The 25,569-nt window shown below is 47.8% G+C and overlaps 2 protein-coding genes and 1 non-coding gene across 3 annotated transcripts in view; 1 reads left to right on the top strand and 2 right to left on the bottom strand.

The window, feature by feature from the left end:
- The first annotated feature begins 5,766 nt into the window (after positions 1 to 5,766).
- On the top strand, positions 5,767 to 7,551 carry Cst6 (cystatin E/M). The gene is made up of 3 exons (XM_036201916.1): positions 5,767 to 6,337; positions 6,860 to 6,985; positions 7,356 to 7,551. Exons 1-3 carry the CDS (start codon positions 5,897 to 5,899, stop codon positions 7,437 to 7,439), a joined length of 651 nt encoding a protein of 216 aa, XP_036057809.1. The 5' UTR covers positions 5,767 to 5,896; the 3' UTR covers positions 7,440 to 7,551.
- Positions 7,552 to 8,868: 1,317 nt separating this feature from the next.
- Positions 8,869 to 8,935, bottom strand: Trnat-agu. Its single transcript has one exon. It is a non-coding gene; the product is annotated as a tRNA-Thr (tRNA).
- A 2,353-nt stretch (positions 8,936 to 11,288) lies between these two features.
- Positions 11,289 to 25,569, bottom strand: part of Catsper1 (cation channel sperm associated 1) — a gene marked incomplete at its 3' end in the record, with an annotated part of 28,825 nt that continues 14,544 nt past the window's right edge. Inside the window, exons 3-13 of the mRNA XM_036201836.1 lie at positions 20,817 to 21,856; positions 19,631 to 19,837; positions 18,698 to 18,811; positions 18,386 to 18,539; positions 17,977 to 18,068; positions 17,688 to 17,831; positions 17,503 to 17,566; positions 17,270 to 17,342; positions 17,110 to 17,170; positions 11,631 to 11,745; positions 11,289 to 11,484 (exon numbers count right to left, since the gene is read on the bottom strand). Coding sequence (XP_036057729.1) covers positions 11,289 to 11,484; positions 11,631 to 11,745; positions 17,110 to 17,170; positions 17,270 to 17,342; positions 17,503 to 17,566; positions 17,688 to 17,831; positions 17,977 to 18,068; positions 18,386 to 18,539; positions 18,698 to 18,811; positions 19,631 to 19,837; positions 20,817 to 21,840 — 2,244 coding nt within the window. The remainder of the gene's footprint in view (positions 11,485 to 11,630; positions 11,746 to 17,109; positions 17,171 to 17,269; positions 17,343 to 17,502; positions 17,567 to 17,687; positions 17,832 to 17,976; positions 18,069 to 18,385; positions 18,540 to 18,697; positions 18,812 to 19,630; positions 19,838 to 20,816; positions 21,857 to 25,569) is intronic.

Genomic DNA, 25,569 nt, shown 5'->3' with positions numbered 1-25,569 from the left:
GGCCCACAGCATGCTGAGTGACAGTGCCACTTCCTTATGGGGAACTCCTTCAACAGTGCCATTCCCTTGATGTCTGCAATACCACCATCATGTATGTGGCCAAAGGAACACCTCCATGTTTCCTAAAAGGCCGAGGACATACAGTAGGCACCTCTCCTCTTTCTACTGTGTCATTTGGTAAGTTATTGGAAAGATAACCACCACAGCAGAGAGGCAAGTGTGGACTTCTTTTAAAAATCAAAACAAGTCGGGTGGTGGTGGAACACGCCTGTAATCCCAGCACTCGGGAGGCAGGGGCAGATCTCTGTGAGTTTGAGACCAGCCTGGTCTACAGAGCGAGTTCCAGGACAGCCAGGGTTACACAAAGAAGCCCTGTCTTGAAAAAAACAAAAAACAAAACAAAACAAAAAATAAAAAACAAAGGGGGAGTGGGAGGAGAGAAGGGAGGGGAAATGTTGGTCAGGATGTTAAATAAATAAATAAATAAACAAACAAACAAACAAACAAATAAATAAATAAATAAATACATTTAACAAATTAAAAACAAACTGGGCAGTGGTGGTGCTCACCTTTAATCCCAGCACTTGGGCAGCAGAGGCAGGAGGATCTTTGTGAGTTTGAGGCCAGCCTGGTCTAAGAACAAGTTCCAGGATAGTTAGGGCTACACAGAGAAACCCTGTCTCAAACAAACAAATAAATAAAAAATGAGTGAGAGAATGAATGAATGAATAAATAAATAAATAAATGACACACACACACACAAATTGTTATTTTACATGTTTGATTTTTGAGACAGGGTCTCTTCTGAGACTGTACTGTATAGACCAGGCTGGCCTCTAACTACATCCTCCTGCCTCTGAGGCCTCCACAGTGTCGGGATTAAAGGCTTGCATCACCATATCCAGCTATTTTACTTTATGGATTTGAGTGTTTGCCTGCATGTACATCTGTGTACCACATATGTGCAGTGCCAGAAGAGGCCAGAAGAGAGTGCTACATCCTTTAGACATGGAGTTACAGGTAGTTGTGAGTTGTCATGTGGATGCTGGGAGCCAAGCCCTGCCCCTGGAAGAGAAGTAAGTTCTCTTAACCTCTGAGCTGTCTCTCAGGAAAGGGTATGGTCTTCTTAATGGAACGTCACTATAAAATAAATGGGATTTCTGCTGAGATCCCTAGAAAATTGTAAGTTTACAGCCGGGACGAGAGAAAGGCCCTAACAAGATGTTAGTTGTGTTGGAATCCTCGATTCTCAGCTGGTGAAAGACTTCAACCAGACTGGTGTGAGGGAGTCCTTGCCTTCACATGTCTAGAACTCCCTGTCTTTCTCTCTGGCTCAGCCTTACCTGCATACTGTCACACAGTCCCAGCATGCTTAGGCAGGTGCTTGGTTAATCCACAGCTGGCCACATTTCAGCCCTAACTCTGCCAGACTGTAGCCAGAGCCAAGCAATGGAGACCCCCATGAAGCAATGGAGCCGCTTCCCTGACTCCAGTTCATATTGGTTACCTGGCTCTGTCCTCCTGGTTCTGTTCCTAGACCCTGGTGGGACCCTGAATGACAGGCTATCTGTATTATTTCCTTGTCATTTGTCTCCCTGGCTCTCCCACGGGCTTTGTTTCTGAAGATCTGAAACCTGCTCCGTCTCTCCCTTGGGCCATGGGCTGTGCCTGAGACAGATTGGCAAGCCATGAACCCTGTATCAGGACTCCATATTGCAATCCACATAAGTTCCTGGATCAGTCCTAGGGCAGCAGGGGACAAAGGGTCTTTAGAGTGAATAGTATAATGAAGTGGCCTCTCACAGGTCCAGATCAACTCAGTTGGCCTACCAAAGAGATCAGGGCTGGTGTGCTGGCAGGGGAAGTAGACTTGGTCAGGGAGGCTAGGAGTGGGTAGGTCTAGTATCTATATACAGTGTCCAGCAGGCTGGGCTTACCCACCCACTGGCCAAGGGCATGGGGGAGCCTTTCCTTCATCCTCGTGCCCAGCCAGAGCTTGGCCTCTCAGCCCCTCCAGTCAGATGTGGCATAGAGCTTATGATGAACCAGCCTACCCTTCCAGGGCCTTTGGGACGCATTTCTTCCACCTCTGGGAGTGAAGGAGCAGGAGGACCTGGCTGAACACACCCAAGGCACCGTCCTTACCATGCCAGGTGGCAGCCTAGTAGTAGGTGTGGAGTGGGAGCTGACAGCTGTCCATCCTGATCTAGGTGTCCCTCCGTACAAAGATCAGGGCTCTCTGTGTGTCACTGCTGTCTCTGGATGAAGTGACAGCTAGACCTTGTATTCAACAAACCCCTCTTTCCTCCAGGGATCGGAAGCAATTTGCTCCACTGCCCCGAGCCTCGTCTCCACCATTCTGCAGTGCATAGATGGGAAACCTCATCCAGCTGCAGAAGGGAAGGCCCTGGCATTTAGGGGAACTCTTTCATGGAGTCACTGCTGGATCACAGGTGTCCCTTAGTCACTGTTGAGCCACAGGTGTCCTTGTTATAAAGTTTTCTTTCCAGGATGTGGTATGACAGAGAGAAGGAGCAGAGCCTGCGGGTGGAATGTCCTCCACCTACTTGAAGACTCAGGCAAGAGCATTCTGGGGACATCAGTAAGGCCCTGGAGGGTCTGATCCCAGCCAGAAGAACGGTCTATGTGGTTTGTTAATATATGCTGGGCAACTAGCCTGAGAAGAGTGTTGTAGATAACTTAGGTAGGGATCTCTGGGCCACAGTAAAACTGAGACTATGGCCAGTGAGGATGAGCTCATACTTGGCCTAAGACCTTTGCAGGAGGCCACAGGATGGGGCAGCACACTTGTTTTGTTTTCCTGATTTTAGCATTTTTATTTTCAGCCATCTCCATATGAAATATTAATATATGATTTGTGTATCAAAATACTACTATAGAGATACAAACAGCATTCCTACAAATTGGACATATTTAGTTATAGGAATCCATTTATTTTAACTTATCAATTACAAATAAATTGTTATGTGTGATCAAGTGTGCGTTTTTTTCAATATGCTAGTGAATAATTGAAAACTGAATAAATACTTCTGCTATGTTAATCACATTTGTAAAAAGCCTTTCTCCATGCAGTGGATCCCTGTGGAACAGCCTGGGGCTCATATACTGGGACATTGCTAGCATGTGGGTGCTACCCCTGGTCCCACTGTCGACCCTTCCCCTTTGGTCTCATTTCTTAGTAGGAAGAGATAGAAGTCACTGCTTTGGAGAGCCACCATGAGAGGTGCCAAGCCCTGGCACAAGGCCAGGTACATGACAAGGGCCTGGAACTATTGATTACTGTGCCCCCTCCTTCTGGCCCTCCAAGACTCAAGTTTAGTCAAATGACCTTAGACAAACTCTGAATAATGCATTTGTAAACAAGTCCAACCATCCTTGTGAGAAGAGGCCAGTGTGTTGAAAAGTCCTTGGAAATTGCTAGATTGTGGTGTCAGAGACTCACTGCTTCATAGGCAGTGGTAGGCAGGGTAGGTGTTGGGGATGCAGAGCGTCAGTGTCTTGTCTCCTGTTGCTCTTCACCTTAGTTTTTGAGACAGGATCTTTCACTGAATCGGGAGCTCATCAATGCTGCTAGCCTGGTTAGCCAATGAGCTCCAAGAATCTCCCTGTCTTCTGTGTAGGTGCTGGGGATCTGAACTCAGATCCACATGCTTGTGTGGTGGTGGGCACTCTACCAACTAAGCCATATTCCCAGCCCCTCCAACTGAGGAATTTTTGAGGGAGCTGTAGGAGGTGCATGTAGCTGTGACTAGATTCCATGCCAGGTGAGCAGTGAGCTATCCTGTGTTTCTTGCTCTCCTTCCTCACCAGGGTCCCCCAACTCAGGGGCCCTGCTTAGTTAAGACTTAGAAATCACTGGGTAGTGGTGATGCATGCCTTTAATCCCAGTACTCAGGAGGCAGAGCCAGGTGGATCTCTGTGAGTTCGAGGCCAGCCTAGAATAGGCACCAAAACTACACAGAGAAACCCTGCCTGGAAAAACCAACAATAACAAAACAAAACAAAAACAACTTAGAGCTTTGGGTAGTTCTCTTCCAAGTTGGTGTCTCCAGACCCTACACATCTGGGTCTGCATCACACCTGAGGTCTTCTTTCATTGGACTCAAAAGGAAGTGGTATAGGTTTTTTGTTTTTTCTTTTATTTTTCTTTTCTTTTTTTTGTTTGTTTTTTGACAAAGCCTCCCAAGTTTACTATGTAGCCCTGGCCTGGAACTCACTATGCAGACCAGGTTGGCCTGGAACTCACAGAGACCTGCCTGTTTCTACTGCCCAGTGCTGGGATCACAGGGCGAAGACAGCATGCCTGTCACTGAAGTTTACCTTTCACAGCTGGGCTGCCAGGTGGAGCAAGCTTGTAGCTGAATGGGGTGGTGATCACACTCTGGGCTGAGAAATCTCTGCCTCATGACCCCGGCATTCTAAAAGGTCTAGAATTGGGAGAAGGGTGCATTGGGTACTTACCTGTCACAGTCACCAGAGCAAAGCTGCACTTGTCAAATACTGTCTGCAACGTCCCGAAAGCAGCTGCTTCCTCCAAGTCCCGCTTAAAACCCCCAAGGAGGGCCAGGAGGATGGCTCAGTGGGTAAAGATGTTTGCTGCCAAGGCTGAAGCCCTGGGTTCAAACTTCGGAACTCATATTGTAGAAGGAGAGAACCAGCTCTGGAAAGCTGACCTTTGACCTTGTACATGTGCATGCTATGGCATGTGCCTACCCTACTCTCGTGCAGAGGCATGAGCATCCCTTCCCCCACCAAAAGAAAAACAAAAAAGAAAAGAGGCAAGAGGGTGTGGAACTGGTTAAAAACAACACGATGAAAAGACCCTTGGGGAAGGGGACACTGCCAAGTCCCCATGTAGTCACTGGGTTCTTCCAAAACACCACAGGGTTTCCTAATACCCTGTGCTAGTATCTATAGGACACTGAAGTCCCAAATGACTTATCCAAAGCCACCCAGTCAGTAAGAAGGGAGCTGGTATGACACTCCCCCCCTTTGGGGGCAATTCTTACCTTTCAGACTTATTCTGAGTTAAGAACACAGATTTGAGCTAGGCCTGGTGGCATAGGCTTATAATCCCTATGAGACTGAACAAGGCCCTGTCTAAAAATGAGTAAAAAGAGGGCTGAAGATATAGCTAAGTGATAAAGTGTTTGCCCAGCATACAAAAGACCCTAAGTTCAAGCCCAACGAAAGTAAATGGAGCCGAGATGTCCAGTGGCAGAGTGCTTGTCTAAAATGCATGAAGCCCTGGGTTTGGTTCTCAGTGCCACATAAAATATGACGCTAATCCCAGCACGTGAAAGTAGGGGCCAGAAAATTCAGAAGTTCAAGGTCATGCTGAACTAAACAAGTTCAAGGTCAGCTTAGGATACATAAGATCTTGCTCTCTCTCTCTCTCTCTCTCTCTCTCTCTCTCTCACACTCACACACACACACACACACACACACACACACACACACACAGGCTGTTCGGTATCCTCACTTACTAGGGGCCAGCTCATGTCTTTGAGCAAATCAGTTCTCACTTCTGTGTTGTTCCCACATCTGCAAATGCAAGCGTCCGCCACCCCCACTTCACCAGGCTGGGAGGATTAAGCAGTGCGGCTTCTCTCCCTCCCTACCCACTGCATAGCACGCAGCCTCTTCCTAGGCTCTTTGCCTGTGTCAGTTCATTAAATCCTTACAACGTTTATTTTCCAGAAGAAATGAAGGCCCCAGGACAAGAAAATTATAGCAATGGTAAGAGCTCAACCATAGCTGCTCCGGCAAGTCACACTGCAGGTTCATAGTATGAACTGTCCTGTCCCTGTGGTGGCCTTTGGTGCTGGTGAACTGTCTCTGTCCTCTCCCTCCTGGATGACAGGCCAGCATCCCTATGCGTAGAGGTTCTGGGACCTGTGTGCCGCCCCTGGTCCTCCTAGGTGGGGGAGGTACAGGCAGCCGCCTCCAGGCACCTGCACCGGGTCCAAGCCTGCTAAGGAAACAGGCAGGCGGTGGGCGGAGCGGGGCGGGGCCCCCGGAGCCTGTAAAAGCCGTGCGGGATGGAGCTCTGGCACTGACATCTGCGGCTATGGAGCGTCCTCACTTCCCGCTGGCGATGGGCCTGGCCCTGCTCGCATTCTGCCTCCTGACTCTGTGCCCGGACGCCCGCGCAGAGCTGCGGAGCCGGAGCCGCATGACCGGAGAGCGCCAGAGCCTGCCTCCCAACGACCCCCGGGTGCAGAAGGCCGCGCAGGCAGCTGTGAGCAGCTACAACATGGGCAGCAACAGCCTCTACTACTTCCGAGACACCAAAATCGTCCTTGCATCCTATCAGGTATGGTGGTTGTGGGGCAGAGTGGCTGTGGGGAGGGACAGGGACAAGGAACACGGGACAGGCCAGAGAGCCGCTGGCCCGCTACCAAACGCAAGAGGGCGCTAAGCCAATCATGACGGCGAGCCCATTTTATGAAATACTTAAGTACAGATGAATGGCAAAACCTATGGCAACCAACATTATCTAACTATCAAAAAAAAATGCAGGATTCTACCACTTTTGGTATAACTAACTGCACTTCCCTAAGCCTGCCAGATAGAGAGGGAGGGACCCAGACAGAGTAGGTATCCCGTGTCATTCTCCATATCTGCCCTAGCTGCCGACAGCTGTACTACAGGGGCTCTTCAGCCTCCTGCAGGGCCTAGGCTCCACCCCTAGGTCACACCCAGAAGGCCCCACCTCCACTCCAGGTTTGAATTAGGCCAGAGTGTTGCATTTGCCAGGCGGAGTTGAAGACTTGGAAAGAGTAGGCACACAGGCTGGGCTCCCAGGCATCTCTGACCTGCCTTCTCTTGTTCCCAGCTGGTGACTGGCGTCAAATTCTACCTGACCATGGACTTAGAGAGCACAGAGTGCAGAAAGACCAGAGTCTCCGGAGACCACATGGACCTCACCACTTGCCCCCTGGCCACAGGGGTGCAGCAGGAGGTAACAGCATCGACCCCAGCCCAGCCCTCTGCAGAGTCTGAGGCCTTTAGCTTGTTCATCCTGACCAGTCTATCTGGCCAGGCAAAAGCCTGGCTGGACCTGTCCTGTCTGGTCTTTGTGTGACTCAGGCCAGGGTGGGGTGCAGGGAGGAGAGACTGGGATTTTTTCTTGGGTGGGAGTTGCCTGATAGATCATCTCCGGCCATCTGACTTCATGTTATGGTGCCACCAGTGGCCATCCGACTTCATGTTATGGTGAAACCAGTGGTCTGTCCCTGGCTCCAGAGAGATGTGGCAGGCAGGAGGCTGACTGCTGGGAGGGGCCGCTGGCACCAAGCTTACCCTCCTTGTCCACTGCCTTCCCTCCTCAGAGGCTGCGTTGCAACTTTGAGCTCCTTGAAGTCCCCTGGAAGAACACCACCCAGCTTCTAAAGCATGACTGTAAGCAGGTGTAACCAGTCCCAGGGTGACCATGATGAGACCCCATGGGAACAAGCATGGTGGTGGAGGCACCTCTGGGCCAAGGACCACATCTGCTGCAATAAATTCTTAGCGCTGCTTCTTGCATTGGTTTCTCTTGTGTGCCTCCTTACCTTGACCCTCACTCTGCTCCCAGTGACTCTCAGAACCCTGCAGTTGACAGGGCCCTATGCCCTTAACCCCCAGAGAGCCCCTGCTGACCCATCTGAGGCTTACTGAGGGTGCATTCCTCAGATGGGAGCCGGTCTTCAGACACTTTCAGTAGTTTCAGAGGTAAGGGAGAAGGAAATGACGTCATAGAAGGGACGCAGGGGTGATGCCCTGAGACTAGTCGCAGCAGGGATGTCTGTGTGAGCAGGACCAGCATCTCTTCCTGGGTTCATGCTGGGACTTTAAGGGGAGGATGGGGATGAGAAAAGACAGACAGTTAAAAGCCGGGGTCAGAAGGCTGGAGAGATGGCTTCATAGTTAAGAGCACTGGCTGTTCTTGCAGAGGACTTGGGTTTGATTCCCAGTACCCACATGACTGCTGGCAACCATCTGTAACTCCAAACCCAGGAGACCCAATGCCTTTTGTGCCCAGTGGTGGTGGCACACGCCTTTAATCCCAGCACTTGGGAGGCAGAGGCAGGCAGATCTCTGCAAGTTCAAGGCCAGCCTGGTCTACATAGTGAGTTCCAGGATAGCCAAGGCTACACAGAGAAACCCTGATCCGAAAAACAACAAAGCTGTGGTCAGGAGGGCTGCAAAGGCAGATGACCCAGGCCAGCGAGTTTATTAGTGGCACAGATCTTTTTATTGCTCTCAAATGATAAAGCAGTACAGAGCATCAGACAGCAGAATTGCAGTGAGCTCAAGGTATCTTGTTTTCCTTTAGTGAGGCAGATTCTGGGACAGCAAACAAAGCAATTCATGTCTCAGTGTCTGAAATGTTTGACCACATATGTTCCCAAACTACAGCCGTTGGAGGCCCTGGCACAAGTCCACAGCTGGCCTTAAGGGAAATGACCCTGGCTACGTGAGGAGCCTCCAGGCAGCTGCGATTCAGTCTAGTCCCACATCCATGAGCACTTGAAGGGAAGCCCATATCCTGCTAAACTCTTAGTACTCAGAAGACATGTAAGATGTGCCCAGATGATGAACTCTGTGGGCTCCAGGAAGCTGGGTTCCCAGGTCACAAATATTCTTGGGGTTCCAAGGTCACAAATATTCCTAGGTTATTGAATCTATTTTTTAATGTTTTTTTTCAAGACAGGGTTTCTCCGTGTAGTTTTGGTGCGTGGCCTGGAACTCGCTCTGTATCCCAGGCTGGCCTTGAACTCACAGAGATCCACTTGGCTCTGTCTCCTGAGTGCTGGGATTAAAGGCATGTACCACCATCATCCCGCTTGCCTTCTCCTTTTTTTTTTAAGCTGGGGATCGAACCCAGGGCCTTGTGCTTACTAGGCAAGTGCTCTACCACTGAGCTAAATCCCCAACCACCTTCTCCTTTCTAAGGAAGGCCTTCACACCTTTGTTTCTGTCTGACCCGCCTCCTCCCACCCAATTCTGTGACCTCTTGAACGGCAGTTACAGTTGGGTCCTGTCTACAGCCATCTAAGGCCACATCAGGGAAGGAATGAAGACTGAGTGCCACCTGGGAAGCCTGACACACTGAGGGGCTGATTTGATGTCGACACAGGGACAACTTGCAGCCCTGCTTCTGTGGGAACCTGATAAACCCGTGGCAGTTCAGTTTGTGCTGTGTGTCAGTCACTGCTTGGAAGGTTTCCCAAGTTTCATCAAGCAGGAGATACCAGCATGGAGTCAGTACAGGGCGAATGGCAGGAAATACTTGTTGAATGAATGTGGGAGGCCTGGGGAGAAGGCTAGACTCAAGGAAGCCTGGGAAGTGGTTTCTCCACCCCTGGAATCTGGGCCCAAATCCCAGACGACATTTCCCCTGCTTGGTGTGTTCCTGGGGCTGGGCATGACTAAGCAAGACTAGGGAGAGGGGTCGCCACTAAGTGATGTTTCTTCTTAAGGTCCCGGAGATTGCACTGCTTTCTAGCAAAGACCGATGGTCTGTGTGAGTGCTGGTCAAACCATCCTCCACCTCCCATTCTAGAGTCCCTCCAGCCCACGTGACCCCCTGGATTGGCCTCCACTAAGAGTAAGATGGTTATCAATGATAGAAGACAGCTACCCCTTGATGGGGAGCCCTGGGCCAGAGGTGAACTTCACTTCAACTCAGTGCCTAGCACAGACACACGTCCCAACTGGCAGTCCCGTGGGGCTCCGGGCATCCTTCCGGGGCTCAGGCAGTACATGTGGGACTCATCTAAGCCATTTTCTGTGTCCCTCTCCTAACAGTAGCCGGTCCATGTCACATGGCCCTATTCTGCATGGCCCTGTCCCCATCTGCTCTGAAGCCAGGAAGATCAGAGGCCTCCTCTGTCCCTTCAATAGGTTTTGTAGTCTTAGTTCAGGTGGGGAAGGGGATGTCAATGACCTTTAACCTCTAGGGGGTTGGGGGTATTATTTATGTGAATGCATGTGTGTCTGTGTGTGGGCTGAGCATGTGAATGCAGTGCCCACGGAGGCTAAAGGAAACTGTCAGATCCTTTAGAGCTGAATTACAGGTGGTTGTAAGTAGTCTGTTACGGGTACTGGGAGCTGAACTTGGGCCCTCTGGATGATCTTAACCACCCAGGCATCACACCAGCTCTCCTCCCCACCTCCTTTTTTTTTTAGCTGAGGATCGAACCTAGGGCCTTGCGCTAGCTAGGCAAGCGCTCTACCACTGAGCTAAATCCCCAACCCACACCCCCTTTTTTTAAACCTCTGGGTTCTTTTTAATTTTTATGTATTTGTGTATTTATTTATGTATTTGTGTATTTATGTATTTATCTATCTATCTATCTATCTATTTATTTATTTATTTATTTTCAAGACAGGGTTTCTCTGTGTAGTTTTGGTGCCTGTCCTGGAGCTCACTCTGTAGACCAGGCTGGCCTCGAACTAAGAGATCTGCCTGCCTCTGTCTCCTAAGTGCTGGTATTAAAGGTGTGCACCACTATCGACCTTTTGGGTACTTCGTATTCCCACTGGGTTGGTGCCCTTATGTTAGATGATGGGGTTCCTGGTAAGCCTGAGTGCTGGGCCCCATGCCTGGTGTCTGATGCAATCCTGGCAATTCTGGGATGTTCCAGCCTGCTCTTTTTCTCCTGACCCCAGGCCAGAAAGGCTTTCCTCCATAAGCAGAGGACCTCTCATTTAGTCTTCCATCAGCACCCAGGTTCCTTTTTGTTTTGTTTCTGCCTTTTGAGACAGACTTTCTCTGTGTACCAGTCCTGGCTATCCTGGCACTAAAGGCATGCACCATCACTGTCTGGCATCAGGCTCCTCTTCCTGTACTACCCTTCTGATCTCTTCTAATGCACTGTTGGACTGAGCTGGGAGGCTGGGACCTGGCGAGGCCAGAAGAGATCCAAGAAGAGCCTCTTTCACATGCAACTCTTGACATATGCCTGCAGCTCACTGTCCAGCTCCCCTTGCCCTTTGTGTCAGGCTACCAGTGAGGACAGAGTGTGGGAGACCAGCCCCCACACTTACTTATCCCAGGAACTCTTGAGGAATGAGGAAAGAGAGAAAACACAGCATAGACTCAGGTGGGCCTGGATCCTTATCCAAACGGGCCCAGAACTTTATTCCAAAGGTCTATGTATAACAATGCCAAGGGGTGGAGCAAAAGACTTCCCCTTGCTAAGTTACAGTCACCTGGTACCCAGGTCCATGGTCCAATCAACCTCTTATGCAGTCCTGCTGGGTACAGGCAGCAGGAAACCTAGTGGGCTCCAACAACAGAGCCACCTGGGGGTTTTAAAATTCTTTTGGGACCTCAGTCCAGCATGGTTCTGGATAACAATGCCAGCAGAGTTAGGGACTTGTCCCAACCCACCCTGGCAGGCCACTTCCCAAAGACTTGAGGCGATATGGTGGTGCTCTTCAGGGTCATTTCCCAAAATCCTCTTCTCCAGCCTGTGGGGTCAGATAGGGTGTGTGTGAGTGAACCTGGGTCAGACTTTGCCAATGCCATGCCTGTTACTCAGAACCACCTTTGGGTAAGAGCTTCTACTCCCAAGCCTCTCTCTACCTTTCCCCTGCCCCGGTCCTTCCTGGTTCACCTCAAATGCAATGTCCACAATCTCATCGATGACAGATGCTTGGGAACGAAACTTCTGCTGATGCTGCTCCACTGATGCCACCAACTGCAGGAACTGGAAGTGGAGGTCCCGCTGCCTGGGGTTGGGCAGAGACAAGGACTGGATTCCCAGGGCCCTAACGCAGCTCTGCTTGCCATGACCTGGACCTCTATCTCCAGGAAGTCTCTTTATATAGATCTTGCTTATTAGTTACTTTGTGTATGTGTATATGTTTGTGGACACATGTGTGCATGTGGGTACTCGTGAATGTATGCATGTGTGTGGAGGCCAGAAGTCAACACTGGGTGTCTCCCTCTAGTGTTCTCCACTTTGTTGTTGTTGATTGGGTTTTGTTTGTTTATCGGTTTTTGTATTTTTATTTTTAGAGACAGGGTTTCACTGTGTAGCCCTGGTTGTCCTGGATCTCACTCTGTAGACCAGGCTGGCCTTGAACTCACAGAGATCCTCCTGTCTCTGCCTCCTGAGTGCTGGGATTCAAGGCATCTGCCACCACTGCTGGACTTCCACTTTATTTTTAAGGTAGTGTCTGCCATTGAATCTGGAGCTCACTAGACTGACTGGCCAGCAAGCCACAGGGGTCCTCCTCACTTTAGCTCCTCAGCACTGGGATTGCAGGCACAGGCATGTACTGCCACACCTGTCTTTGACTTGAGTGTCAGGTCCTCATGCTTGCATGGACAGCACTTTACAGACTTAGCCATCTCTTCTAGTCCCTAACATTTTTATTTTGAGACGAGTTCCCACTGACTTGTCCAGACTGGCTTTGAACTTGTGATCCTTCTGCCTCAGCCCCTAAGGAGCTGAGGTTACCAGTGTACACCATTATACCTGGTAAGTCTGTCTGTTGTCCAATACCCAATGGCTTATCTCTTAATCATCCATCTTGCCATATACTTATTTTTTTTAAAGATCTATTTATTTATTATGTATACAGTGTTCTGTCTGCAAGTATGCCTGCAGGCCAGAAGAGGTCACCAGATCTCATTACAGATGGCTGTGAGTCACCTTGTGGTTGCTGGGAATTGAACTCAGGACCTTTGGAAGAGCAGCCAGTGCTCTTAACCTCTGAGCCATCTCTCCAGCCCCAATACTTATTTTTATACTCATTCTTTTTTTTTTCTTTTTTTTGAGCTGAGGATCGAACCCAGGGCCTTGTGCTTGCTAGGCAAGCACTCTACCACTGAGCTAAATCTCCAACCCTTTATACTCATTCTTGTTCATTTATCTACACAAGCCTAAACATGGACCCACTCAGCCACCTGCCTCTCCATCATGTGTCCAGTCACTCACTCATCTGTCTGACGATTGCACCCGTCCACACTTACCTACCCTCCACCTACCTGTTCTTCCCTGGATCCACCCACTCAGTCTAACAATCATCCACCCATTGGGTCTTATCAATCCATTTGCCAAAAACACTGGGAAGAGGAAAAGCAAGTTGCTCCAAGGATGTTTAGACGAACAAGAAAGAGGTGTCACCCTTGGGCCCAGACAACTGCAACACATTGTGTCAGCACAATGCTGAGAGCCCTTGTTAGAAGAAGTAGCCTGGAGGGGGAAGCAGGAGCTGGATCAGAGCTCAAGTTCAATGGAGAGTGACAAGCCAAAATTACACTAAAAGATACTCTCAGTGGAGGGGACCACTAGGGACTCTACCCCTGAAGAAGTATGGCAGAGTGAGGCTACAGTGGTGGCTGAGGTCCTGGAACATGTAGATAAACAGGAGAGTGGCACATCAGGTGATAGTATCAGGATTTAAACTGGCTCCCTTAAATCCTGCTCATCAAGTCTGGCATCAAGATCTAACCAAAGCAACAGTGTAGGCAGAGACCTGGTCATCCGACATCAAGATCTAACCAAAAGCAATAGTGTAGGCAGAGACCTGGTCATCCGAGCCTAGCGTCAATATCTAACCAAAAGCAACAGTGTAGGCAGAGGCCTGGTCATCCAACATCAATATCTAACCAAAAGCAACAGTGTAGGCAGAGGCCTGGTCATCCAACATCAATATCTAACCAAAAGCAACAGTGTAGGCAGAGGCCTGGTCATCTGACATCAATATCTAACCAAAAGCAACAGTGTAGGCAGAGGCCTGGTCATCCGACATCAATATCTAACCAAAAGCAACAGTGTAGGCAGAGGCCTGGTCATCCAACATCAATATCTAACCAAAAGCAACAGTGTAGGCAGAGGCCTGGTCATCCGACATCAATATCTAACCAAAAGCAACAGTGTAGGCAGAGGCCTGGTCATCCGACATCAATATCTAACCAAAAGCAACAGTGTAGGCAGAGGCCTGGTCATCCGACATCAATATCTAACCAAAAGCAACAGTGTAGGCAGAGGCCTGGTCATCCAACATCAATATCTAACCAAAAGCAACAGTGTAGGCAGAGGCCTGGTCATCCGACATCAATATCTAACCAAAAGCAACAGTGTAGGCAGAGGCCTGGTCATCCGACATCAATATCTAACCAAAAGCAACAGTGTAGGCAGAGGCCTGGTCATCCGACATCAATATCTAACCAAAGCAACAGTGTAGGCAGAGACCTGGTCATCCGACATCAAGATCTAACCAAAAGCAATAGTGTAGGCAGAGACCTGGTCATCCAACATCAGTATCTAACCAAAAGCAACAGTGTAGGCAGAGGCCTGGTCATCCAACATCAATATCTAACCAAAAGCAACAGTGTAGGCAGAGGCCTGGTCATCCAACATCAATATCTAACCAAAAGCAACAGTGTAGGCAGAGGCCTGGCAGTAAACAAGCTTAGGAAAGAATGTGGACAAAACAAGGCTGTACCATAGGGAGCAATATCTGTGACATGAGGGAGGCTGGCACTAGCCTGATCATACAGGATCCTGATCTAGGTTGCTGATCTTGGATTCTCTCATGGTAAGCAAAGACCAGGGGATGTCAGCTCTCAGGTATGCCCTGTATAGTGATCTGGAGCCAGACTGGTTGTGGGGCAGAGACACAGGGCTTGGCTTTCATAAAAAAAACCTCAAGAGAGGGCTGAAGAGATGGCTCAGAAGTTAAGAGCACTGACTGCTCTTCCAGAGGTCCTGAGTTCAATTCCCAGCAACCACATGGTGGCTCACAACCATCTGTAATGAGATCTGGTGCCATCTTCTGGCCTGCAGGGATACATGCAGACAGAACACTGTGTACATGATAAATAAAATAAATCTTAAAAAACAAACAAACAAACAAACAAACAACAACAACAACAAAAAAAAAAAACTCAAGAGAACGAGGCCTAAGAACCAAGGAACAGCAGCCTGTTGCCAAGGATCCTAGTCTTCAGCAGGAATCTTGAGCTGGCCTGGCCAAGGATGGAGAGGGATGAAGTTTGACCATGTGGTCTCCAGACTTTGCCCCAACAATTTCCCACAGCCCGCCTTTAACCTTCCACGTGGCTGAAACCTGTCAGTCTAATGAACCAGCAAAGATTCTGGCAGCGTGGACCTGGATGGCAGTAATAGAGTATGACTTCTCCTTGGGTCCCTGGCACCCTCAGAGGGCCTGAATCTGACAAGGGTCAGGAGACTTCTCTAGTAAAGAGAAAAGAGAAAGCTCTGCCATGGTCCTTGCAGAGCAGGCAACATGACTCTTTCTCTGGGAGCTGGGTGCTGCCCCTCACTGTCGGGTGCTTATGGTTCCCAGGTCCCAGCTGTGGGAGAGGAAACAAGTCTGAGTCTTCCACCCATTTCCTGCAGCCCACGAGAGATGGGCAATGTTCTTTTTCCTTCCAGCCCGCCATTAGGTCTCCAGACCGCCCCTTCCTTCCACCTCCATACTTCTCTGACATGGTGCTGAACATTCTCTCGATAAACTGCATCTGCAAGGCACCCTCGCTAATCTGGGCCTCAGCGTCTGGATGGAGAAAGAGAGGCATGGTGAGGAGGGTGTCCGGGCAAATGACTGGACTCAGAAGGCAGAGGAATTCCACATGGCAGGAAAGGATAAGGAAGTCTTAACCAGGCAGTAGAGGCACACAACTTTGATCCCAGCACTCGGGAGGCAGAGGCAGGCAATCTCTGTGAGTTTGAGGCCAGCCTGGGCTATAGAGTGAATTCCAGGACAGCCAGGGCTACACAGAGAAACCCTGTATTGGAAAAAAAAAATCAGGACGTATAAGAGAGGCTTTAAGGAATTTCTTACCAGCACAGCCCTAAAAGGTTGCTTCTCTAGTTGCAGAGCATGTTGCGGTTGTTTTTTTTTTTTTTTTTTGGTTTTTTGAGACAGGGTTTCTCTGTGTAGCTTTGTGCTTTCCCTGGAACTCACTCTGTAGACCAGGCTGGCCTCGAACTCACAAAGATCCTCCTGGCTCTGCCTCCTGAGTGCTGGGATTAAAGGCGTGCACACCACACCCAACAGAAATTAATTTCATAATTATCATCATCACTATTATTATCATCATCATTTGTGGTGACAGGGATGGGTGGTGCCCAGGGCCTCCCACATGAGAAGGGTACCACTGAACTGCACCCCCAGCCTTTGTGTCTTCATCTGGCACAAGTGTCCTACCTCATCCTGTTGCAGTCCTTGCAGTCTAGCTGGGATTACTACTACGGCCTCTCCACTGACATGTGACATCAAGCATGTCAATCAAAGGCTAGAGTGACTGGTTCAAAACCAGGCATGGGGCTGGGCGGTGGTGGCCCACGCCTTTAATCCCAGCACTTGGGAGGCAGAGGCAGGCGGATCTCTGTGAGTTCAAGGCCAGCCTGGTCTACAGAGCGAGGTCCAGGACAGGCTCCAAAACACCACAGAGAAACCCTGTCTCAAAAAAACCAACAACAAAACAAACAAACAAACCAGGCATGGGAGACAATCAGAAGAAAGGAGCACACCTCGGGGGGTTCACTGGGGCTGCTGGGAGAAGGGGATCATGTTTTCTTTATTACTGTTGTTGCTTGAGACAGGGTCTCACTTTGTAGCTCAGGCTAGCCCTAGACTTGAAGCTCAGCTCTTCTTGTCTCAGTCTCCCACGTGCTAGGATCACATGTGTGACTCAGTAAGACTGGCCAGAGAGAGCAGGGATGGCTACACTGTGAAGACTTGCAACGAGGAGTGCAGTTGACCATTTTGCCACCACAAAGAAAAAGTAACTCTTAAGACCAAACCATGGCACTTGAGAGGCAGAGGCAGGGGGAGCCCTGTGAGTTCGAGGCCAGCCTGGTCTACAGAGGGAGATCCAGGACAGGCACCAAAGCTACACAGAGAAACCCTGTCTAGAAAGAAAAAAATAAAGTAAAAATAAAAAAGCAATAAAAAAATTGCTGAATTGAATAGGCTTTTAGAGGACAGTCTAGAGTCCTTTGGACCAAAGTTCTAAACCTGGATAGTCCTTTCTTATCTCAGATTCTATAGTCCTGAAGTAGCCTGGCTACTCAGGAGGGGAGGGGATGCGAAGAAGGAGGGACTGGCCAGTACCTGCTTGGGTTAGTTCTGTCAGAGAGTCGTCCAGCAACTTCTCGTGGACCCGGGCAGCTTTCTAGATAAAAGACCTCAGTTCTACCAGGGTTTCTTCCCTGGCCCCCACACCTGGAGTGTTTGTTCTTTTGTCCCCGGCCTTCCCCCATGTGTGTGGTACCTCCAGCTTCTCTTTCTCCAGACCTTTGAGAAGCGCCATCTGGAAGTTATCTACCAGCACAGCAATCACCAGGCTGTAGAGAGGGGACAGTGGGGTGCTCTTAAAGAGGCCACCAGAGAAGAGGCCACACACTGTCCTCTGAGTCCAGTGTGGCATATGACTAGGGTGAGAGGGCCGGGCTGGGTTAGGGAGAAAGCCCGCGGTGAAGCTGGGCGGTAAAGCAGGTGCCTCACTTGAGGAAGATGAAGTACTGGATGATGATGTAAATCATGAGGATGGGGATGATGTACCAGGCCCCTGTGGAGGGAAAGTGTCAATCAAAAGGCATTCCCTGATTTCTACAGGTGCCCGCAGATGGCAGATGTTACCGAGCCGTTAGAACCTACCCACCATGCCCTGGACCCTGCCCTCTGCCCACCCTGGGCCCTGTTGTCCATGTAGATGAGGGACCAGTCATCCAAGGTGAGCATGGTGAATAAGGTAAAGAGGGTGGTAAAGATGTTCTGGAAGCGCTTGGGGTCCGATTTCCGGAAGAGTGCCCGGAGCACCACAGAGAAGAGGACTGTACTGTTCAGGGCCAAACCAGAACCAGAACCTTCCCCTGTGCCCACCTCTCACCAGGTTTCACTCAGCCCCTTCCAGACCTGCTTCCCCCAACCCCCATTTCCCTATGCCGGCAGCCACCCAACCCCCACTGTGCAGGATACAGAGGCAGGTAAACATGAGGGTGAGGATGGCTGTGATGGACGGCAAAGATCCACTCAGAGTCCCCGTCACTTCATGGAGGCTAGTGAGGATGCTGTGGGTAGCGGTGGAGAGGGAGTCTGAATCAGTGGGGATGGGAGTAGAGAGCTGCACCCAATAACCAGACTGGGCATTAAAATTAAAGGGTCCCTAATTCACTGGTGACTTAGTCATGTTCCCATCCTTCCCTGGAAAATAGGTTGATTATTGCAAGAACCCTAGGGAGGTTTATCCCAAGCATGCAAGGGGCCACAGTGCCAACCCACCACCATCCCTGAAATAGGTCACAGTGGATTCCCTGGAAATCCAGGCCCCGGTGCCCTTTTCCTTGAGAATCTCCACACCAGGGCAAGCACCCTTGACAGCAATGACCTGAGCCTCCGAAGGACCCGGATGGCCCTCAGTGCCCTCATGCTCTTGAAAACTTTGAGAATCCGGAACAGGCTGTGGTTGTAGAATGAATAGGAGAGGGAATTGATCTGGAGGAGCACAAAGTCCAGCACCGCCATGACCATGATGAAGAAGTCTGAGGGCAGACGGGTGCTTGAGCTGAGGAGGCCCAACAGACTCTTAGCCCAGACCCACAAGCTTCTCTAAGCCAGCATCCCATCTCTGTTCCTCTTCTGTCCTAAGCTCCCCAAAACAGTTCAACATCCTCTTCCCTCTTACAACACACCCACCTACCCAGATTGTTCCATGGGTCATAAAAGTACTCTACGCCCAGGGCAATGAGCTTGAGCACAGCTTCTAGTATGTAGATGGAAAGGAAGATGGAGTCCAGGACCATGAAGTACCATTCTGTGGGGACATCAGAGGTGTTCTTAGTGACAATCTCTAGCATCCGGCCACCCCCACTCATCTCTTCATCACTAAGACCTCATGTAGGCCAAACACCCAGGCTGTACCTGCCTGCTTTTGTTTTCTTTTTTCTTTTTTTAGACAAAACCTCATTATGTAGCTCTGGATGGCCTGTAATTGCTATGTAGGCTATGCTGGTCTTAAACTCATGGAGATCTGCCTGCCTCTGCTTCATTTTGCTGGAATTAAAGGCATGTGCTCAGGCCTCTCTAACTCCTTTAAATGGCTGTGTGATTTAAGCACTAAGTTCCTGAGCATTCCTGTCTGTAAAATGGGAACAATAATAATCTACTTGATAGAGTTGTTTATAAGCATAAATGAATTTAACATGTCCTAAAACTGTGGGCATGTGGTGATTCATTTTCTTCATCTACTGGGCTTCAGAGGCCAGCATTCTTAAGCTTTCTGTTTTAACCCTTCTAGGGCCTCCTGGTAGAGGCTTCCAGGCTCTTCCCCTAGACCAACATCCCAGCATCCCAGCATCCCAGCATCCCAGTATCCCACCCCGCCCCAGCAATATATTTAGAGCATATGCGCCACCTGGTGGCTATATTATGAATAGCACAGCCTACAGTTCAGTGGGTTTTCTACAATGTTCTCAGCAATATTTCTTCTACCTCTGGGAATGTCACCAAGTTGCCAGGGGGTGAAGATAAAGTAACAAGTTTTAAAGACCTTCTGGCACTGGATCAGGCTCATGGGAAGCCCTGGAGTCACATCAACTGTTTTCAGTATAAGGACAGTACACCTGACTCTTACCACCTTTGATCTCTAGCTCAGTGAAGGTCTGGGCCACAAGGATAATTGTGTTGAGGCAGACCACAACGAAGATGAAGGTCTCAAAGCCCAGGGACTGAGTCAGTGACATCATCATTTTCCGGAGACCCCAAAGGAGGCGGCTTATTTTTTCCCAAATCCATTGGAAGATATTCCCAGAGTGCAACTTCTTGTGGGCCCGCTGGGTCCCTGTAAGGAGATCAGAAAGTTATGCCCAGACAGGTGGTGATGGTGTACAGTGACCCCAGGCGCCCTTCCAGATGGGCAAAGATCATTACTATCCCTACACTTACCCATTCACTAATGTAACACTATGCTTGCCCTGTGCTGGTCTTGGGGCCACAGTCCTTAAAACTTCCACATCAGGCCAAGCTGTTTGGGATTTGGTTTGGGAGGTCCTAAGAGATCCTGACCCTACAACTCCAGATCTTTGCCCACATGGAAACTTAAAGAAAACCTAATTCTTGTTAGCATCCTGCCATCTCGATGGTCTCTTTTCTAGTTTAAGATCCTGCTAAATCATCCCTCCCCCGACTACTTTTCCTGTTCCCACTCAGTAAGTCACTTGTTCCTCTCTGATTATTCATGAGACTGTTGCTGTTTTTGATAAACTAGCAGGCAGAGAGTCTGACAGACCTTTAACAGTCAAGGTCTCTAGCAGTAAGTTGGTTTCTTCTTTTAGTATTGGTTACCAGCATATGCCCTCAGCAACGGTTTCACATAGTGAGGCACATGTGGACACAGAACCCGCAGAGGCAAATGTCCTGATATACAAGATGGTAGGCTTCTGTCATTAGCTGGCTTGTGATTGTACCTGCCCCTAGCTTTGGACCCTGTGACTGCAGCAACTGTCCCAGATTCCTCCCTGTACTGCCAGTGACCCAGAAAGACCAGGTACCCACATTTGATGAGACTCTCAATGGTCAAGACATGAACCTTCCACGAATAAAGCAGCAACTAAATGCAGAAACACTGCAAGGCCTTCAGAATCATACCACTTAAGGAATAGAGGGCAGGACAGTGAGCAGCAAGGGGAGAAAATGGCTGACGGAATGCCTCTGCAGGTGGGAACTGAGCTTCCCCATGTGTGGAAGGCCAGTTCAAGGTCAGGCTAGACCTGCAGGAATCTGAGCAAGGGAGTCTGGGTTGCAGGCCTTGAAAGACTCACTTTTGCGCTTCTGAATTTGTTCGTCCTCACTCCAGGAGTCTGATTCTTTGGAGGTGTCCTTGGGATGAATTTTGCTGGAAACATGAGAGGCATAAGATCTCGTTGCAGTATGGGAGAGAGGCACACTACCGAGTGAGCTTTTGGTTCTCATAGGAGAAGGGGAGATGCCAAGCGTGCTGTGGGACTTGAATGTGGCAGAGAGTTGGGAGATGCTCTGGCGGTGATGATGGGAATGCTCTCTGTGGTGATGATGCTCTCCATGATGGTGTTCTCTGTGGTGATGGTGCAGTCTGTGGTGGGAATGCTCGCCGTGGTAGGAATGCTCGCCGTGGTGGGGATGCTCGCCGTGGTGGGGATGCTCGCTGTGGTGAGCTTGGTGGCCTACATGATGGTGAGATCTTTCCTGGTGGAAGGACCCCTCAGAGGAGTGGAAGGAAAAGTTCCCTCCATAATAAGACTGTCTTCGGTGGTATTGGGATTCAAGATGGTGAAGCCTGCCGTAATGGTGGCCTTGATGGCCTTGATGGCCTTGATGATGGGATTCACCAGGACGGTGGGATGTATGATGGGGTTTCCCATGGTGGGAAGCATCCCTTTGGCTGTGTGACTCAGAAGTTCCATGGTGCCCTCCATGATAGTGACGTCCATCTTGGTGTTGTCTGCTTGGGTGGTGGAACTCACTATGGTGTTGGGACTCAGTATGGAGGTGAGATTCATCATGGGTCCCACCAAAATGGTGAGGGACGGTATCCGGCGATATGGAGTGATAAGGTCTGTTATGGTGATGGGAATGATGGGAGAAAGCACCTTCACGGTCTGAGGACTCACGGAAATGCTGGGATTCATTTTGATGGTGGGATCCACCGCGATTGTGAGATGGCTGGTGATGGGCATCACGAGGATGATGGACTCCATTGTGGCCTGGCCTATGGTGTGCTTGGGAGGATGATGAGTAATGGCTTGGAACCAATTTACTAGTGTGTGACTCAGGATGAGCATTATCCATCTTCGAGGGTTTATCCATGATTGTACTGGAACCCCTGGAACAAAGAGAGTTTAAGCATAGAACCCAAAGGATCTTTCCTGGCTCTCCTTCTCTCCTAAAACTGATATCAATACTAGCTATGGCCCAGGTTTCTAGGAAGATCCTGTCTGTTGTCTTGGAGCCGTCCTTTATGATGTCACCAGCATGCTTGGGCCTCATTTTAACAATGGGGACTTCTGTGAACTTATCATTCAGAGTCAAGAATTATCGTGTCTAAACAAAACAAAACAACAGGGGCTGGAGAGATGGCTCAGAGGTTAAGAGCACCGACTGCTCTTCCAGAGGTCCTGAGTTCAATTCCCAGGAACCACATGGTGGCTCACAACCATCTGTAATGAGATCTGGCGTCCTCTTCTGTGTACATAATAAATAAATAAATCTTAAAAAAATAAAACAACAAACAAAACAAAAACCAAAACAAACAAATGAAAAGGAATTATTGTGTCTAACTATTTATTGTAAAATAAGAAAACCAAGCCAGTGTGGTGCAGACCTGCAATCCCAGCACTCGGGAGGCAGAAGCAGGCAGATCTCTGGGAATTCAAGACCAGTTTGCTCTACAGTGAGTTACAAGACGAACAAATCTACACAGTGAAATCCTGTCTCAAAAAATAAAAACTTAAAAAAAAAAAAAAAAAACTTGGCCAGGTGGTGGTGGTGCACGCCTTTAATCCCAGCACTCGGGAGGCAGAGGCAGGCAGATCTCTGTGAGTTCGAGGCCAGCCTGGTCTACCAAGTGAGTTCCAGGAAAGACGCAAAGCTACACAGAGAAACCCTGTCTTGAGAAATCTAAATAAATAAATAAATAAATAAATAAATAAATAAATAAATAAATAAATAAACTTGAAAATTGACCACATGCTCGGTCACAAAGCAAATCTCAACAGATACAAAAACATTGGAATAACCTCCTGTGTTCTATCAGACCATCATGCCTTAAAGTTAGATTTCATCAACAACAAAAACTATAGAAATCCTACAATCTCATGGAAACTGAATAATGCTCACCTGAAACACCAATGGGTCAAAGAAGAAATAAAGAAAGAAATTAAAGACTTCCTAGAATTCAATGAAAACATTACTCAAACCCACGGGACACTATGAAAATAGTGCTAAGAGGAAAATTCATAGCACTAAATGACACATAAAGAAGATGGAGAAATCTCATATCAATGACTTAACAGCACAACTGAAAGCTCTAGAATGAAAAGAAACAAACTCACTCAGGAGGAGTAGATGCCAGGAAATAATCAAATTGAGGGCTGAAATCAATGAAATAGAAACAAAGAGAACAATACAAAGAATCAATGAAACAAAGTTGGTTTTTTGAAAAAATCAACAAGATAGACAAACCCCTATCCAAATTAACCAAAAGGCAGAGAGAAAGCATCCAAATTAACAAAATCAGAAATAAAATGGGAGAGATAACAACAAACAAGGAGGAAATCCAGAAAATCAATCAAGTCATACTTCAAAAACCTGTACTCCACAAAATTGGAAAATCTGAAAGAAATCGACAATTTTCTGAATAGGGACCACATACCAAAGTTAAATCAAGACCAGATAAACTATTCAAGTAGACCGATAACCCCTAAGGAAATAGAAACAGTCATTAAAAGTCTCCCAACCAAAAAAAGCCCAGGACTAGGTGGTTTCAGCTCAGAATTCTACCAGATTTTCAAAGAAGAGCTAATTCCAATACTATTCAAATTGTTCCACACAACAGAAACAGAAGGAACATTACCAAACTCTTTTTATGAGGTTACAGTTACCATGATACCCAAACCACACAAAGATACAGCTAATAAAGAGAATTACAGACAAATCTCCCTCATGAACATTGATGCAAAAATACTCAACAAAATATTGGCAAACTGAATCCAAGAACACATCAAAAACATTATCCACCAGGACCAAGTAGACTTCATCCCAGGGATGCAATGATGGTTTAACATACGAAAATCTGTCAATGTAATATACCATATAAACAAACTAAAAGAACATGATCATCTCATTAGATGCTGAAAAAGCTTTTGACAAAATCCAACACCCCTTCATGATAAAGGACTTAAGAGAGATCAGGAATACAAGGAACATACTTAAACATAATAAAGGCAATTTACGGCAACCAAACAGCCACCATCAAATTAAACAGAAAGAAACCCAAAGCGATTCCACTAAAATCAGGAACAAGCCAGGCTGGCCATTCTCCCCATATTTATTCAATATAGTACTTGAAGTTCTAGCTAGAGCAATTAGACAACAAAAAGAGATCAAAGGGATAGAAATTGGGAAGGAAGAAGTCAAGCTTTCACATTTGCAGACAATATGATAGTATACATAAGTGACCCCAAAAATTCTACCAGAGAACTCCTACAGCTGATAAATTCTTTCAGTAAAGCGGCAGGATACAAGATCAACTAAAAAAAAAAATCAGTAGACCTCCTATATACAAATGATAAAAGGTCTGAGAAAGAAATCAGAGAAACATCACCCTTTACAATAGCCACAAATAATATAAAATACCTTGGGGTAACACTAACTAACAAGTGAAGGACCTATATGATAAGAACTTTAAGTCTCTGAAGAAAGAAATTGAAGAAGATATCAGAAAAATGGAAAGATATCCCATGCTCATGGATAGGTAGGATTAACTTAGTAAAAATGGCAATATTACCAAAAGCAATCTCAATGCAATTCCCATCAAAATCCCAACACAATTATTCACAGACTTGGAATGAACAATACTCAACTTCATATGGAAAAACGAAAGACCCAGGATAGCTAAAAGAATCTTGTATAATAAAGCAACCTCTGGAGGATCATCATCCCTGAACTCAAGCTCTTCTATAGAGTTATAGTAATAAAAACAGCTTGGTACTGGCATAAAAAAACCCAAAAACCATCATACGGACCAATGGAATCAAATTGAAGACTGTGACATTAATCCACACATATGAACACCTGATTTTTGACAAAGAAGCCAAAACTATACAATGGAAAAAAGAAAGCATCTTCAACAAATGGTGCTGGCATAACTGGATGGATGTCAATATGTAGAAGATTGCAAATAGATTCATATCTGTCACTGTGCACAAACCTCAAGTCCAAGTGGATCAAAGACCTCAACATAAATCCAGTTATACTGAACTTGATAGAAAAGAAAGTAGGAAGTACTCTTGAACTCATTGGCATAGGAGAGCACTTCCTAAATATAACACCAGTAGCACAGACACTGAGAGCAAAAATTAATAAATGGGACCTCTTGAAACTGAGAAGCTTTTGTAGGGCAAAATACATGGTAAATAAGACAAAAAGACAGCCTACAGAATGAGAAAAGATCTTCACCAACCCCACATCTGACAGAGGACTGATCTCCAAAGTATATAAAGAACTCAAGAAACTAGACATCAAAATACTGAACAATCCAATTACAAAATGGGCTACAGAGCTAAACAGAGAATTCTCAAAAGAAGAATCTCAAATGGCTGAAAGACATTTAAGGAAATGCTCAACATCCTTAATCATCAGAGAAATGCAAATCAAAACGACTCTGAGATACCACCTTACACCTGTCAGAATGGCTATGACCAAAAACACTAATGAGTCTTTGTTGGAGAGAATGTGGAGCAAGGGGAACACTCTTCCACTATTGGTGGGAGTGCAAAATTGTACAACCACTATGGAAATCAGTATGGTGGTTTCTCA

Source organism: Onychomys torridus, chromosome 1 (assembly GCF_903995425.1).
Source record: "Onychomys torridus chromosome 1, mOncTor1.1, whole genome shotgun sequence".
NCBI lineage: Eukaryota > Metazoa > Chordata > Mammalia > Rodentia > Cricetidae > Onychomys > Onychomys torridus.
The sequence above is the reverse complement of the archived record's forward strand: the minus strand, read 5'-3'. Positions and strand labels throughout refer to the sequence as shown.